At 33.0% G+C, this 14,981-nt stretch overlaps 2 protein-coding genes across 2 annotated transcripts; one reads left to right on the forward strand and one right to left on the reverse strand.

Moving 5' to 3' along the window:
• The first annotated feature begins 3,953 nt into the window (after nucleotides 1-3,953).
• On the forward strand, nucleotides 3,954-5,144 carry LOC133677786 (CASP-like protein 1F2). Its single transcript, XM_062099907.1, has 3 exons — nucleotides 3,954-4,308; nucleotides 4,407-4,530; nucleotides 4,632-5,144. Exons 1-3 carry the CDS (start codon nucleotides 4,109-4,111, stop codon nucleotides 4,851-4,853), a joined length of 546 nt encoding a protein of 181 aa, XP_061955891.1. The 5' UTR covers nucleotides 3,954-4,108; the 3' UTR covers nucleotides 4,854-5,144.
• Nucleotides 5,145-9,208: 4,064 nt separating this feature from the next.
• LOC133678079 (uncharacterized) lies at nucleotides 9,209-11,441 on the reverse strand. Its single transcript, XM_062100263.1, has one exon. The coding sequence runs from the start codon at nucleotides 11,166-11,168 to the stop codon at nucleotides 9,510-9,512; it is 1,659 nt and encodes a 552-aa protein (XP_061956247.1). The 5' UTR covers nucleotides 11,169-11,441; the 3' UTR covers nucleotides 9,209-9,509.
• Nucleotides 11,442-14,981: the final 3,540 nt, after the last annotated feature.

Here is a 14,981-nt window from a genome sequence, read left to right on the forward strand (position 1 = left end):
AGGGTTTTTGCCTATACGGCTATACCCCTTTGTTATCTTGGCAGAAGGTGCATCATTCTCGGTTAAATTTGGCAATTTAGATTGTTTATTCCAAAATACAAGGCCTAAATGCATGCTATCTGCTAAATTATAATGATAACCAATTACCAAATCAAGACAGCCTTGTAAATCACTAACATTTCCTAGTAAAACACAATAATTAGATGAGGAAGGGAATTGGTAAAAAGAGTCCAGCAAGCAATAATGACCAAAACAAGGAACAAGAGCAGCTATAATTAGGCATAATTCAGAGGAATTAAGTATTCAACAGTGTTTGTGTCTGGACTGCACATGAATCTTCGAAGATGTTGTGGTGGGGACAGGGTTAATGACATTAACCGCAGGCCAGATTTGCTTTCAGTCTACAGTACCACCCTGGCATTTTTCAGTTAAATTGATAATTTTCAGAGAAGGCTAAATCCAAACAGTGGCAGCAGACATTCATTTTAGTGTTTCCCTATCGTAACATGCACTGCTGCGTTGCAGTAATCGCTTTTTATACATTGTAGTAGTGATGGGCCAACTGGTGGAAATTAATGGAGCTGCAATGAGAACTGTGATCAATGATGGCCTTTTTCTTTTTACTGTTTTCTGTTTAGACGATATCCATTTCACTTTCTTAATATAAACGGGGAGAGAGATATAACACTAAATTTATTTTTTAAAACAAATTTATATTTTTCTCAAAAGATAGGAAAATATACGTCTTCTTCTATTCTATTCAGAAACACTAAACTGGCGACTCTTTTTTCCTCCACTGCTTCTTTCTACTTATAAAAAGAAGCATGTAACATCCTGTGTATCCTTTTCTACTGTCAAAATAAAACTGGACTGTTCATTTGTAACTAGAATTACAGTGGCCGCGCGAGGAGATTATATTGCCTATATTGGACTTTGGCAGCTTCTTTAGAAACTACTTATTTGAGTGGGCAGAAATCAATTCTATGAACACCATTAACATCAGTACTCAAGGCATCACAACTGCTAAAATCTGCTCTGAAGGTTGTGAAATATGAAAAAGTAAAACTTCCCAGTTCGTGAATTTTTCCTCGTCAAGATCCAACGTCTAAATTCCATAAATATATATAAACCAGTTGTCGTGATTGGTTATCGGCCATTAATTTTGTAGACCTTTTTCAACAAAGTTCGCATTGGAGCATTCTCAGCTTCCACATCTACTAACATTGTGTTTAAATTTACCAGAAGGAAATTGGGATATCTTTAGTGCTGATTTTTCTTTGTAACTAATGATAGCTTGTAATTTGGAAAGCAGCTTTATTTCGTGTTACGTCCTCATCAAATGCTGTAAAAGTCATGTGGGCTGAATAATTCAGTTACGTACCTTAAAAAGGTGGCCATGCATGCATGCATATCGGTACTAATTTTCTAGCTAATCATTGAAAGTGTTGTATCAAAAGGTTGGCGATTCTAAGCCTTTTTTTTTTAGTACAACCCTTAGTGTTTTTTTTTTTTTTTTGAAGGGGAGCTTCCTTATATTTTTACATTGGTTCTCCTGCATATGTATATTCTGATTATATAATTAAATAAAAAATAATTTCTAGACGTTTGTTCATGATAGCAAGGAAACGATGTATTATTCTTCTATTTTTAATAAATTCACATCAAAATTATGATAATATATTTTTTTATTAAAAAATAGTTTTATAATTTTGATGATATTTTATTTAAAAAATATTCTAGTAAAACAAAGGCTAAAAAAAGGAAGTGTATTAACAATATAAAGAGTTTTTAATTAAAGAGATACATTATTTATCTTTATTTCAAATCGTTCAAATTATTTTTTATATTTATTGTGGTTGCTTTTGATTTTTATCAAATATAGGACATAGAAAAAAGAAGCTAAATGTTTTTTTTTTGAAAATAAAAAGATTAATAAGAAAATGAGAAGTTATATCAACAAGTTATTTTATTTCAATTGAATCTAAATTATTACTTTTCTTAAAAAAACACTTTTTAACATGTAATTAAATAAAAAAATAGCTCTTTTAGGACATGATCCTATATCTTAATTTGTATTTCTCTCAGTTTTTGAATTTAATCTTTAATTAATTTTAACAAAAAAATTTAATATTTATCTGTATATATAATTTTTAATTTATTTAATTAAATACTCAATTTTTTTTGTTCACAGTTAAGATCTTTCTTAAAGTTAAAAAACGCATTGACAGTAACTTTTGATATGAGTACTGGTGCGGGAAAATCAGCTAGTTTTAAAGCTAAAAATCAAGCACCTTTTTCCATAAAATGTAACTTCTGTACACTTTTCCATTAGTTTTTTTTTACTCATGATACATGTCAAGGTTTGTCGTTGAATTTTCTTTTTTTAACTTGAATATTTGGGTTAATGTATGTATATCTTGATTAATCTTATAGGTTCTAAAGTTAACAACCATATAAACTTTTAATAATTATCATATTAGCAACCATACGGCTCAAACTTAAAATCATTGAACCTTCTTTGATCCCACTAGTTGTAAATTCCCAAACAAGTAAACGGAAAATAAAAATGGCGTGTTTCTTTTTTAATTAAGTATATGATTCTTTGTTACATAAATACAAGGATTTCTCTATTTTTTTTTATATAAAAAAAAATCGAGGAGTAGGAGGGAATTAAATGAGGTGAAAAGATTAATCTTTGTTGTATAATCTAAGAGGGTGTTTGTTTTTTAGGTGGAGGTGGAGTTTTGTGTGTGGAATCCATTAAAAAAACTAAAAAAAATAATAAAAAGTAGTTTTTGTGGTTGAGTTTTGTGCATAAATAGGTTGTACCTAACCTCAAACTCAACCATAAAAGCTAAAACAAACACACCGTAAGTATACGTAGCTCCCCAAATTACCTAAAATACCCTCTAATTTAACGACAGTAACACTTTGTTTCCTCGTGTTTCATAAATTACAACATGCCATCTACACTTTGTAACATAATCTTTAAAAACCTTAACAAATTACATCTAACGTAAGTTTGCATTCTAAGATAACGATGAAATTATTACAATTATATCATTCATCATATTTTGAAGCATTTTTAATGCCAATAATGTCCTTTCTCTTTTTCCTCGCCTCCTCCTTTCCACCTGATGATCATGCCCTTCCCTTTCTTCTCCCCTCCCTTCCTCTCCTTCCCGTTTGCCCCTCCTCCTTCCTCAGAAACCACCACCCACAAAAACAGCCGTCCTTCTCACTCCAACAACCACTAAAATATTATACTTGTAAATACCAATTTAAACTCTAAATTGGTGGTGGGTTTTGATCACTAGTTCTTTAGGTCTACGGGTTTTATTTGTATTTAATTAAATAATGGTGATAAGAAAGAAAAGTTTTCTTGACATAGATAAACAACTATATACATGCGAAAAGTCGTGGGGGCAGCCATAAAATGAATTGTAACTTCCAAAACTGTGAAATCCAAGATCTCTGGGAATGAATTTGCATGGCATGGCTAAAGCTAAGAGATCATGCGCAAACTATAGCACTGTCATGGAGGTTCATGCAGCATTGATTAATGTTGTTTGCTTCTTTTATTGAAAAAAATTTATATTCAACAGCATCAAGACTATCAGTGACAGCATTCAATTTCCCACATGAACACATGAAATAAAAATATTATTAATATTCGCATTTTCCTTCTTTTTTTAGTAGAAAAATGGTTTCTTCTCTCTTTTTGGTGTCCACTACTTAACTTGGTCTAAAATCAATCCGAATGTTGAGCCTAATTCTGATCCCTGATCATGATACATTTCACCATTTTCTAAAAATTCCAAGGATTTGGCAAAAAATCTTTACATTGTGTGTTGTAGATTAAAAAGACCCCACTCGTTTCTGCTATTGAACAGATCACTAACGTCATCGTCATCGTTAATTTCCTTGAAAGATTCCTCGACTTTCTCTTCTATAAATAGCTCCCATATCCTCACAATCTTTTCCTCCCTATCCTTTCTTGTTTAATTTGCTTCCCCTGTATATCTCCCCTGTTTCTGTACTCTGTCCTTGCTTTTGTGTTTTGCCCTTTTTTTAGCTACTTCCTCAGTGAAAGATTTGGAAAGGAAATATGGCAGACATTGAGACCAAGTCCTCCCAAAACCAGCCTTTGAAAACTCAAAAAATTTTCATTGGAGCCCAAATCTTCCTGAGAATTGTGGTAATTGCTGCCTCATTTACTTCAACATGGCTTATGCTCACCAACAAGCAAACCATCGACATTGGAGGATTTGTACTGGACGCAAATTATAGCTACTCTCCAGAATTCAAGTATGATGAACTAAGAAATCTTTTAAGCTTTTCTTTTTTTCTTTTTGCTATATATTTTCTTTGAAAAGTAAAGGACTTAAAAATCCTTTATTTTGCAGGTTTCTTTCTTACGCAAACATTGTTGTTGGTGCCTTCTCTTTCCTGTCTTTATTGTTTCTTGTTCTTGTTGGTCGTCGAAGCTCCAATCCTACCTACTATTTCATCTTATTCCTTCATGATTTGGTATGCTTTGTTTTCTAGCACTCTTTTGTAGCATCTTGTATAGCGGTATAATATTCATTTTCATTTGATGTTTTCTTTGTGGTTTTGTTGGTAATTAACAGGCTCTGATGTCTTTGGTCCTTGGTGGATGTGCTGCTGCGACTGTAATAGGTTCCTTGGGGAAGTATGGGAATAGCCACACTGGTTGGATGCAAATCTGTGATCACTTTGGAAAATTCTGTAAGAGAGCAACAACTTCTGTGGCTTTCTCTTACTTCTCCTTGGCTTGCTTGTTGATTCTTACAATCACCTCTGCAAGCAAATCCAGGCAAATTCAAGTTTAGAAATTAAGTGCTTGCAGTTGAATTGTCAGAAATAGAATGTGTAGACGGCAAATTATGCAGTAGAGGAACAACTTCTGTTACTTTGTCTTATTTGTCATTGGTTTGCTTGCTGATGCTTACCACCACATCTGCTAGCAAATCTAGGCAAATTCAGGTTTAGAAACTGGAAAAAATGCAGTTGAGTTGTCAGAAATAAAGTGTGAATTAAAAAGGGTTCCAATGAGTAAACGTGTAGCTACACCAAACTTTCTAATGAATGCTTTAATCTATTAAAAGATAACATTTCTCCCAGCCTCTCTACTTTTCTTCTCTTTGCCTCTTTTCCTGCTTAGAAAAGGGGAGAATCAAATTCAGCAGTAGATAGTATTTTCTTCTTCGTTGTTTCCATCTACGTAAAATGAATCAAGCATTACAGAAATGGTTCAACTAACAGAATGTTCCCTGATATCAAACCCCTACTGTTATCAATTCCATCTGTGTAACCAGCTTGCTGATGTTGGTTTGGTTGCCATTAATGTACAGTAACCATCAATGAATGGCACCATCTATTGATAAATGCAAGCAACCATTGATAAATACAAGCAACCATTAATATTAATAGACAGCACCATCCAGGTTTGGTTGCCATTAATGTACAGTAACCATCAATGAATGGCACCATCTATTGATAAATGCAAGCAACCATTGATAAATACAAGCAACCATTAATAGACAGCACCATCCATTAATACAGCTACTATTATTGAAAATAAGTTGAAACTAATAGCATCATTCTTGCCTATAGGTAAGAGAGAGAGAGAGAGAGAGAGAGAGAGAGAGAGAGAGAGAGAGAGAGAGAGAGAGAGAGAGAGAGAGAGAAGGGGGCTACCAAAGACAGCAACTCTGCTGCCGATGAGAGCTGGGAGTAGAGTTTGAATGAAGTGATTATTTTGCTTTATGTATTTGTATTGTATCTTTTCTTTATCTCTAATAAAATAAAACTCTCTCGTGAATGTAAACTGTTTGTCGAACCACGTTAAATGTTATGTTAGTGTACTTAGTCTCCAACGGGTAACTATCAAAACATCATCGGTCCACACAGGAGTCGGAATCCTCAACAGCTGAAGCACACAAATTTGGATACCAATGGATCTTGAGGTCATTGGTGGTAGCTCTTTTTATCCACAAAGCAGTTAATACCAGTCTTGAGAAGACCATAATATTTCTGGGAAGTTCTCAGCAACCTCACGAGGACAAATGTAAACAGGTAATAGGAAGGACTAAATCTATTAACGTAGGCCAAAACATAGAATTGTTTGCATGTAGCAATATTCGGATTGAACTAGAAATGGGTTGTGTGTTAATGACCTTAATCTTACAAGGCCAACGCCATGAGTTCGCTTTCTAATATAATTAAGCCTTAATATATACATTTGATTAGCAACTGGTGCTGGGAAATCTGCTCACAGACAGTTGCTCTCCCACATGAGCATACATGGGAGTTCCACATGCACGTGTGGGCATTGGACACGTAAAAGCGAGATCCTCATCTTCCACGAACTGGATTTTGATTTGAGTAGCAATTCTCAAACGTTTGCAGCAGCGGCTATATATGCTGTCTTGATATGTAGTGTGGGGAATTGTTGAGAGAGAAGAGGTGAAATGAAGTGTAGGAGAGGCATATCGGCATATCGGCAACTAACATGTGGGAGTTTTGTCAAGACAAGCAACAGCCAAACCAAGATAACCCTTATCTCTTTATATTTATATGAACATAAGTAAAACAAAAATAAATAGAAAAAAAAAGATAGTTACTGAGGTATTAACAGAAACATTAAAGAATTTGAGGATGTTTCATTGTTCTTGTGAACAGTTAAACACTACCCTTTTTTTTTTTAATTTTTGCCCTTTGTTTTAAGTATCATTCTCAGATTTTTGGTTCTTTTTTATTCAATACTTTTTCAATGAATTGATTTGTTTTGGACTTACTAATTTGTTTTGTTGTTGTTGACATGGAGCTCTCAAGATATTGAGAAAAAAATTCTACTCGTGATTCATAGGCTTTGTTCGGCACAATAAAATTTAATGTTATGAATTAAAATAATTAAAGTTTTAGGTATCAAAATTAAAACTAAAATAAATACTCAAATTTTTTTTTTTATTTGGCCAACTCATGTACTACATTGAATGAACTTGGAAAAAATAAACTTGAAAAAAATACTTTGTGCATGCGACACACTACGCTTGAAAGGTCATAGGACTATGATGGCGTATAAGGTGGCTACAAGTTCCGGATAGAGTCTAAAACTAAAATAAATATTCAATTTTTTTTTCTTTTTTTTATTTGGCCAAATCATGGATTACATTGAATGAATTTGAAAAAATACTTAATGAATATAATACACTACGCTAGTAACTTTGAAAGATCTTAGGACTAAGATGGCGTGTAAAGTGGCCACAAGCTTCGGATAGGGTCTTTCATGGTATTGATAGAATTGTCATGGCGAGAGCTTTCTTACTTGATGTGGTGTTAAGTCCGATGACAAACTCTTTTTTTTTCTTTTTAACTCTTTCTTTTTTCTCTTATCTCCTTGGTTTATATGCATAACTTGTTATTTTTTTATGTTAATTTTTGTTTTTATTTTTTTTATTGTTATTTTTAGCGACAGTTATAGTTTTGTTTTGTAAATTGATACTCAGAAAATAATGAAATGATATTTAAAATCAAGAAAACACGAGACAATTCGAGATAGAAAAGGTGTTTTTTTTTAAAAGGAAATGCAACTTAGAAGGAAGACACAATCCACAATTAGTTGCAATAGTTATCCATTATGTTTTTTTTTTAATTTTTTTTGTTGCTTGACTTGTTTTTTTTTTTAATTTGATCTTGACACTTGAAGTTGACTTGAGAATGAGTTTGATGTTTTGTTTTAGTTGACTTTATAGATGGTTTTTATAATGTTAATAATAAGTTTTAAAGTTGAGTTAATGCTTGATTTAGCAAGATAAAATTTGATTTTATTGATGCAAATCAATTAAAACTTTAGATATCTAATTTTAAATTGAAACATATATTTAATTTTTTTCTCTCTAAGAAATGGCATTTTTATATTAATTTTATGACTTTACTTTTAATTGAAATAAATAAATTTATTATTATTTATTTACATATATAATTCTTAATTTATTTTATTAAACTCATCGGTAAACTTTTCCATTTGCATTTATATTTTTTCTTGATGGTAAAAAGAAAAATGCTAATAATATCCGCACTTATTTTTTGAACATAATACCCTTGATCAGCTAACCTGCAATCTCTCAATAACCCTTCTTTCCAGGGGTGGACTCTATCCTCCTTGGTTCAAGACTGATAACCCAACTGCTTAGCCTTCCACTTTGATGATATGTCAACAAAAAGACGCTGCAGTTTATGGACCCTTTCCGCTGTTCCTTTCCTCGAGCAGAGAGGTCTATGAACAATTTGCATTCAGAAAAGGATTCAATAAGGAACAAAACAAGTATAAAAAAAAACTATCACACTGCAACGGAGATAGAGTTGCAGGCTGAAAATGGTTTCTGCATTTTCTCCATCAAAACCAGGAGATTCTAAAGAAGTAGGCTGAAACCATGCAATGGCTCGCTCGAGAGTGCAAATAAATCTTGGTAGGTCCTCAGACCTTACCTTTTAAGGTGACTGCCGACACAAAGTGCAATGGGCATAGCATAGAACAAATACACATGGTCAAGAACAAACGCACATGGCGTAGACCCACTACTGTATGGATATCATCCAGCCAACATCCATCAAACTACTTAAACTAGACTAATATATTTGGAACTATCTTCATCACTGAATACCATCCATAAAGAAAATCATTTTGGGACCCTGTGGCACTCTGGGGTGGCCAAAAGAAGGTGCTTAACCATTCAAGTTAATATCGACACTAATGCCAGGAGTCAAGTCTGATCCTAGAATAGATGCAGGCCATATCCACATACATCAATAAACAGATCTATATCAAACTCCTGGGTGATCTTAAATTTGTTCTGACAAAAAGCTTATGCTTGATCCAAATGGTAGAAGTTTCAAGAATTATGGAACCCAACAAAACACTAGCCAAACCAACCTGCCTGGAAGAGAATAGATGTTGTATGAAAAATCCCTTATAAAACAAGGAACTTGATAACAATCTTCGATTAAGAAAACTCTGGGCTACTCACAAGCAGCAGAAAACAGATATTATATGAAAAATGCGGTCTATTCTCAACAGGTTCTGACTCTAAAAGGTACTGCCTTGCAATACAACTTAACTCTGCCTTGATTATTATTTGCAATTAGCTGTTACGAGGAATCAACATTTTCAATGAGCACGGTGTAGCAGAAGTACGATCTCAAACACATTACAAACTGTTATTCAGTTTCGGATACAGAACATAACTCCAGTGTAGTTAGGTCAAACAAACCACAATCTCCTCACTGCAAAGAAGAGGTTTTCCACTAGAAACTAAGCTAAAAATTGTGTACTCCTAAAGCAACTTAACAATCATATGAACAAAAAGAAAAGGAAAAAAATGCAAACACGAAACAAGAGTAAGAGTAAACACAAAAATGTACATATGGATTATCGAGCCATCTTCGTTCAAGTTTGAAGCACCAATGGTAAAATTATATCCATGCTAGGGCCTGGCAAAGACACCCCAAATCTTACCCCGGCCAAGCCCATCCAAGAGCTTCTTAGATCCTTCAACATTCATATCCACGAGTTTCTTCAAGTGCACGCTAGCACCAGCATCAATTATTTGCTTTCTACACTTCTTAGAATGTACAAGTGAGGCCAATATAGAAACAGGGTACTTCTTATCCAAATTCTGTATCGAAGTATCCAATAGCTGAACTGTGCTGACTATCCCTCCCTCAGACTTTCTGAAAATTCTCCTATTACCAGCATACAACACAAGCAATGACAAAGCTTTTGCTGCTGCTTCCTTCTCTTCCACAGCCTTACCATCCAACATTTTAATCAACGGACCAATGCACCCCAATTCACCCATTTCTTTCCTTGTTTTAGTGTTACAACTAAGCTCAGACACAGCTCTAGCAGCTGCAATTCTCACACCCGAGACACCAAGATTCAACACCGCCACAAGCCTAACAATAAACCCATCAGAAACAAGCCCTTCAGCAATAGCTTGGCTAGAAGCCAACTCCCTTAACAACTCAACAGCAACTTCAGGACTCCTCATCGGAGGACATGAATCCCAGTAATTCCTCAAACACTCAATAACCCCTTCCCTGACAATCAAAAGCTTCAAATTTTCATCATCCTTAACCAAATTGCATAAACAACCAATAGCATTTTCTTGAGCTAATGCAGTACCAGAAGCTGCAAGCCCAATGAGAACAAAAACAGCATTTTCTTCTATAAAATTCTCTTTAATTTCCTCAAACACAGCCAAGTTCCTCAAAACCCCACTTGCAAGACCCTGTGAACTGGGTGTTCCAGCTTGACAAATCTCTAATAATGAACAAATCCCACCTCTAGATCCTATTGCCCTTGCATTCTCTCTCGAAAAGCTTAGAGTTTGAAGTGCAATACAAGATTTTTCTTTCGCGAATCCACTTCCTGATTCGAGAATCCTAATCAATTGATTCAAAAGCAACAACCCTTCTGCTATCAAAACATGTTTACTGCTATCCACCATTGAAATTATTGAAATTGCAGCTACAGTTTTCTCTTTAATATCAAGACAACTATTACAATCAAGTAATCTAACAAGAACAGGCACAATACCCTGTGCAACAGCAATCATTACATTCTTATCATCCTCCTGAATCAAACTCAAAACGGAGTCCATAGCCAAGTTCTTAGACTCAGGGCTCCCTATTTGCAACCGAGTTATCAAATTCCTTGACTCGGCTCTAACAAGCTCTCTTTTTGAGCCAGACCCAGATACTATTCCATCTTGAAGAACCCCACTTTTGATCAAAATCTCACAATCTTTCACATTTTGATTCAACTTTGCTAAAATCGAATCAATATCACTTTGAGTTTTAAGCTTCCCTTCTGTCAAGTTTGTATCTTGACACTTTTCAGCTGAGAGGATAGCATCGGTTAGAGTTTGTGAAATAGAGTGAAGGAGATCGAGAGAGAGTGGGTTAGTGAGTGAAGTTTGGAACTCGGAAAAATCAGTGAGTTGAGTTTGGAGATCAGCTACTTTGGATTTTATTAAACCCCATTTGCCTTTGAAAGATTGTATTAACGGGATATGGTGGTTTAAAAGGGAGTGTAAAAGGTCGTTTGAGAGAGTTATTGGGTCGTTCTCTGGTATTTTCATGGTGGGTTTTTTGCAGGCTTTTTCGGTGAGCTGATGGAAGAAATGTAGAGAAAGAGAGAAAGATAGGGTTTTTACCTTTTTTGGCTGATCTTTAGAGGCGATAGAGAGAGAGAGAAGATAGGCTATTTTTCAGAGTCTGGAGAGAGAGAAGAGGGGGGTTTTGGCAGGTGGTCGTCGTCGTCGTGGCGGCTTGGAAGCAGTGTTGTGTAACTGCAACTACGGAGCGAGGAGCGAGGAGCGTGTGAGGACTGAGGAGAGGAGAAATACTAGTAATGTGTTGGTACTGGGAATGGTGAGGTTTGATATTTAGATGCGGGTTTCAAAGAGTGGCCACCACTCGCTTCCATCTCAGTAAGATTTTAGTAAATATATAATTTTTTTTTACTATCATGTTTAGTTTCCTTTAAATTTTGCAATTTAAAATGTTGTTGGGATATTATACCATTTTTAAATTTTGTATTTTGAGTATGATTGGTTCATTGTAAACTTTTATTTTAAAAATATTCATCTCCATTAAATGCCATTCCCAAGTAAAAATGATTATGTTATGTACCATGGAAAAAAACTTTTTAGATCGATTTTATTTTTACTTCGTCAAAATATTAGAGTCAAAATATTAGAGTGAAAAAAATATTATTATAGCAATAAGTTTTAGATTGTATGATTGGTATCTATATTGAACATTAAATAATGGTTATTCAAAATCATAGTTGTTGAAACTACACAATTTTAATTATCATGTTAAAAAAAATTACATGCATATATTTTGATTATTTTGAGAGTAAATTGAGACTTGATTTATTCTTCAAGTAATTTTAAATATATATTCTTTATATAGATTTGATGGATCAATATATTTTTAAAAAAGTATTTTTTAATCTAAATTTTTATTTAAAATGTCTAAAGACATAGTGATAACATGTTGATAGGTGGGTGAATCTTGCGTCCATACCTAACATACCTGAGTTTGGTAGAATATCAGGGTTATATGACATGATTCTAGCTTACTTCTAAGCCTAATGCCATTGGGCATGGCTACGAGTCAAGTCTAGGCAGATATAGATCTAGCAAGTTGTAAGACCTAATTTTCTTGGATCCAGTTACGCGCTAAACACAAGTGAACATGCATTTGACAAGCTGTCATACTTGATTTTTTTGGGTTCGTCTGTACGCTAAGCCCATATTGACATGAGTTTTGTAAGCTACCATCACTCTTGGACTTGACAATGGACATGAGTTTAGTAAGTTATCATTGTGTGAAGATTTTTTTATAAGCCTCATGTTGTGTCATAAAGTTTTATTTGTTTATTCTTATGATTTTTAATATAAAATGTTAATATCAGGAATATTCATCTCCTTAACCCTATAGATATATAAAAGTCTTATAAAAATCTACCATATTTCTATCATCATTAATATTATGTAAGAAATATTTGTCATATCATTAATATTTATGGGAGATATTTATCTTTTATTAATGATATTAGAATGAAATGACTCTTCAACCCCTTCGCTCCAGCAAAATGACGAGGTTCAAGAGTTATAAATATCCCCTAAACCACTCAAGTAAAGGATTCATGAATTTTATTCTCTTCTATATATATATATATATTAAGAGCATTTATCTCTAAAATATTATTATTTTTTTTTCTTTCTCTCAACCAGGATATTTACTTAAGCATTTGCGAGTTCTCTAACCCACTATAGGGGACCTTATATAAGTACTAGTTATCAACCACCTTGACTTGCCAAGTGCTAACTATCAGTCACCTTAGGTAGGAAGAATGGATTAGATTGTTAGAATTAAGAGATTAATCGATTATTCAACTTATAAATCTTGTTTTCCAATTTACTTGGATTTTTTAGGACATTATCAAGTTATAAGTTCCTCAACCCATTATAAGAGATCTTATACAAGTATCAGTTATTAAAGAGAATGGATCAAATTGTTAGAATTAAAAAATTAACTGATTATCTAACATGTAAATATTGTTTTTTAGGTTACTTGGATTTTTAAGAATATTATCAATATTTGATGTATTTATATTAATAAATCTTTTCAACGGATGATTCCAAGATTTGGAACTCATTAAATTAACATAGTAAACTTTCTTAACTATTAAATTTATTCATAGAAGATAACGACGTACTAAGATACACTTAAGCATATTATTATAGCTTAATATACGGTAAAAACTTTAGATTTTAAGTCTTGGTAACCTCACAATCGTCATGGAAACATTAAAACATTATGATATAATTTTAAAAAATAAAAATATATATTATACATTTTTTGATATAAAATATATTTTATTTGCATTTTAAAATAATTTATTTTCTACAAATAAGAAAATAAATTTTATTATATCTTCTTAACAATCAGAAACGACATGCTTGGATTGTTTTCATTCAAAAAGATAAATCAACAGGAATTTGAAAGATAAAAGATAAACTAACACGGACGGACTCGTTTCGTAGAGAGCGTGAGTCAATAAAGAGAGAGAGCAGTTAGAAGAATCGGGAATTGAGCCGGAAGTCAGTGTTTACAGAAGATCAGAATCAATGGCTGAGATTTAATAATAAGAAGACATAAACAGTCCTATGGGCCCACCTCCTTTTCAACTCAATTACACGGTCTCCTTTTACAACATAAATTTAGTAATGACAGCTTTGACAACGAAAGTTCCATATCTACTCTGCCCTTTTCTTAAACTCACAGCCTTTCTCCCGGGTGTTACAAGTCTCCCGACTGATTATTGCAATTTTATTGGTCTGTGAGGGGGGCAATTGCTGCCTTCCCAGTGAGTTTAGTTTAGCTTTCTCATTCCTGGCCTCATTGGTCATACGTCAGCTGTAACTAAATTTGCGTGTCAACCTCCAAGTCAACATTAATAATAGGACGTATCTGCCCTTTAACAGCTGAGCAATTTACCGTTGAATTTTTCAGCGGGAAGGAATAAACGCGCGAGTAGTTGAGTTAATCATGAATTCAATGGAAATCAATATGGAATGAGCTTTGTCCCAATATTTGTGACAGTTTGATTTTGATGTAATTATTGTCTTCACGCTTTCTTTATTGGAACGCAGGCACTGTTTAGGGGGTGGTTGAGACATTTTTCCTGTTTTTTCCTGTGTTTTTTTTTTAAATATTAAAAACAAATATTATTATTTTAATTTATTTTAAAATTAAAATCATTTTGTAAAGTAACATCTATCACATTTTTTAAAAATATGGTAAGATTAATAAGAAAAGATTTCTAAAATAGAATTGGATTCCACAATTCCAACCACTTGATGTATATTTTTTAATTTTATTTATTATATTTTTAAACATTTAACATTATTCATCTGAGAAGACTTCATTTTAAAACAGACAAAACTAATTTCAGTATATTCTTGCATGTAATTAAAAAACAAAATTGAGCATATTCTTGCATGCATATTTGAAAAAAAAAACATCGATGCAATTGGTTTTGTTTTCTTGATAAACTGAAGTGATATTTATTTGAAAAATATTTTTGAAAAAAATTATTATTTTTTATTTTTTTTACTTCAAATTAATATGTTTTGGTGTTTTTAAATCATTTTGATGCGCTAATATCAAAAATAATTTTTAAAAATTAAAAAAATATTATTGTAATACATTTCAGAATGAAAAATACTTTAAAAAATAACCACAATTACATTTCCAAACAGTCATTAAATCAAGAAATAAAGTTATGTACAGTAAAATTAAAGAAAATTATAAAAATCTAATATCTAACAAGCCCATCAACTTGTTTAGACTGATTGATACAGGAACTTAGGTCATAA

Source organism: Populus nigra, chromosome 18 (assembly GCF_951802175.1).
Source record: "Populus nigra chromosome 18, ddPopNigr1.1, whole genome shotgun sequence".
In the NCBI taxonomy this organism is placed as follows: domain Eukaryota; kingdom Viridiplantae; phylum Streptophyta; class Magnoliopsida; order Malpighiales; family Salicaceae; genus Populus; species Populus nigra.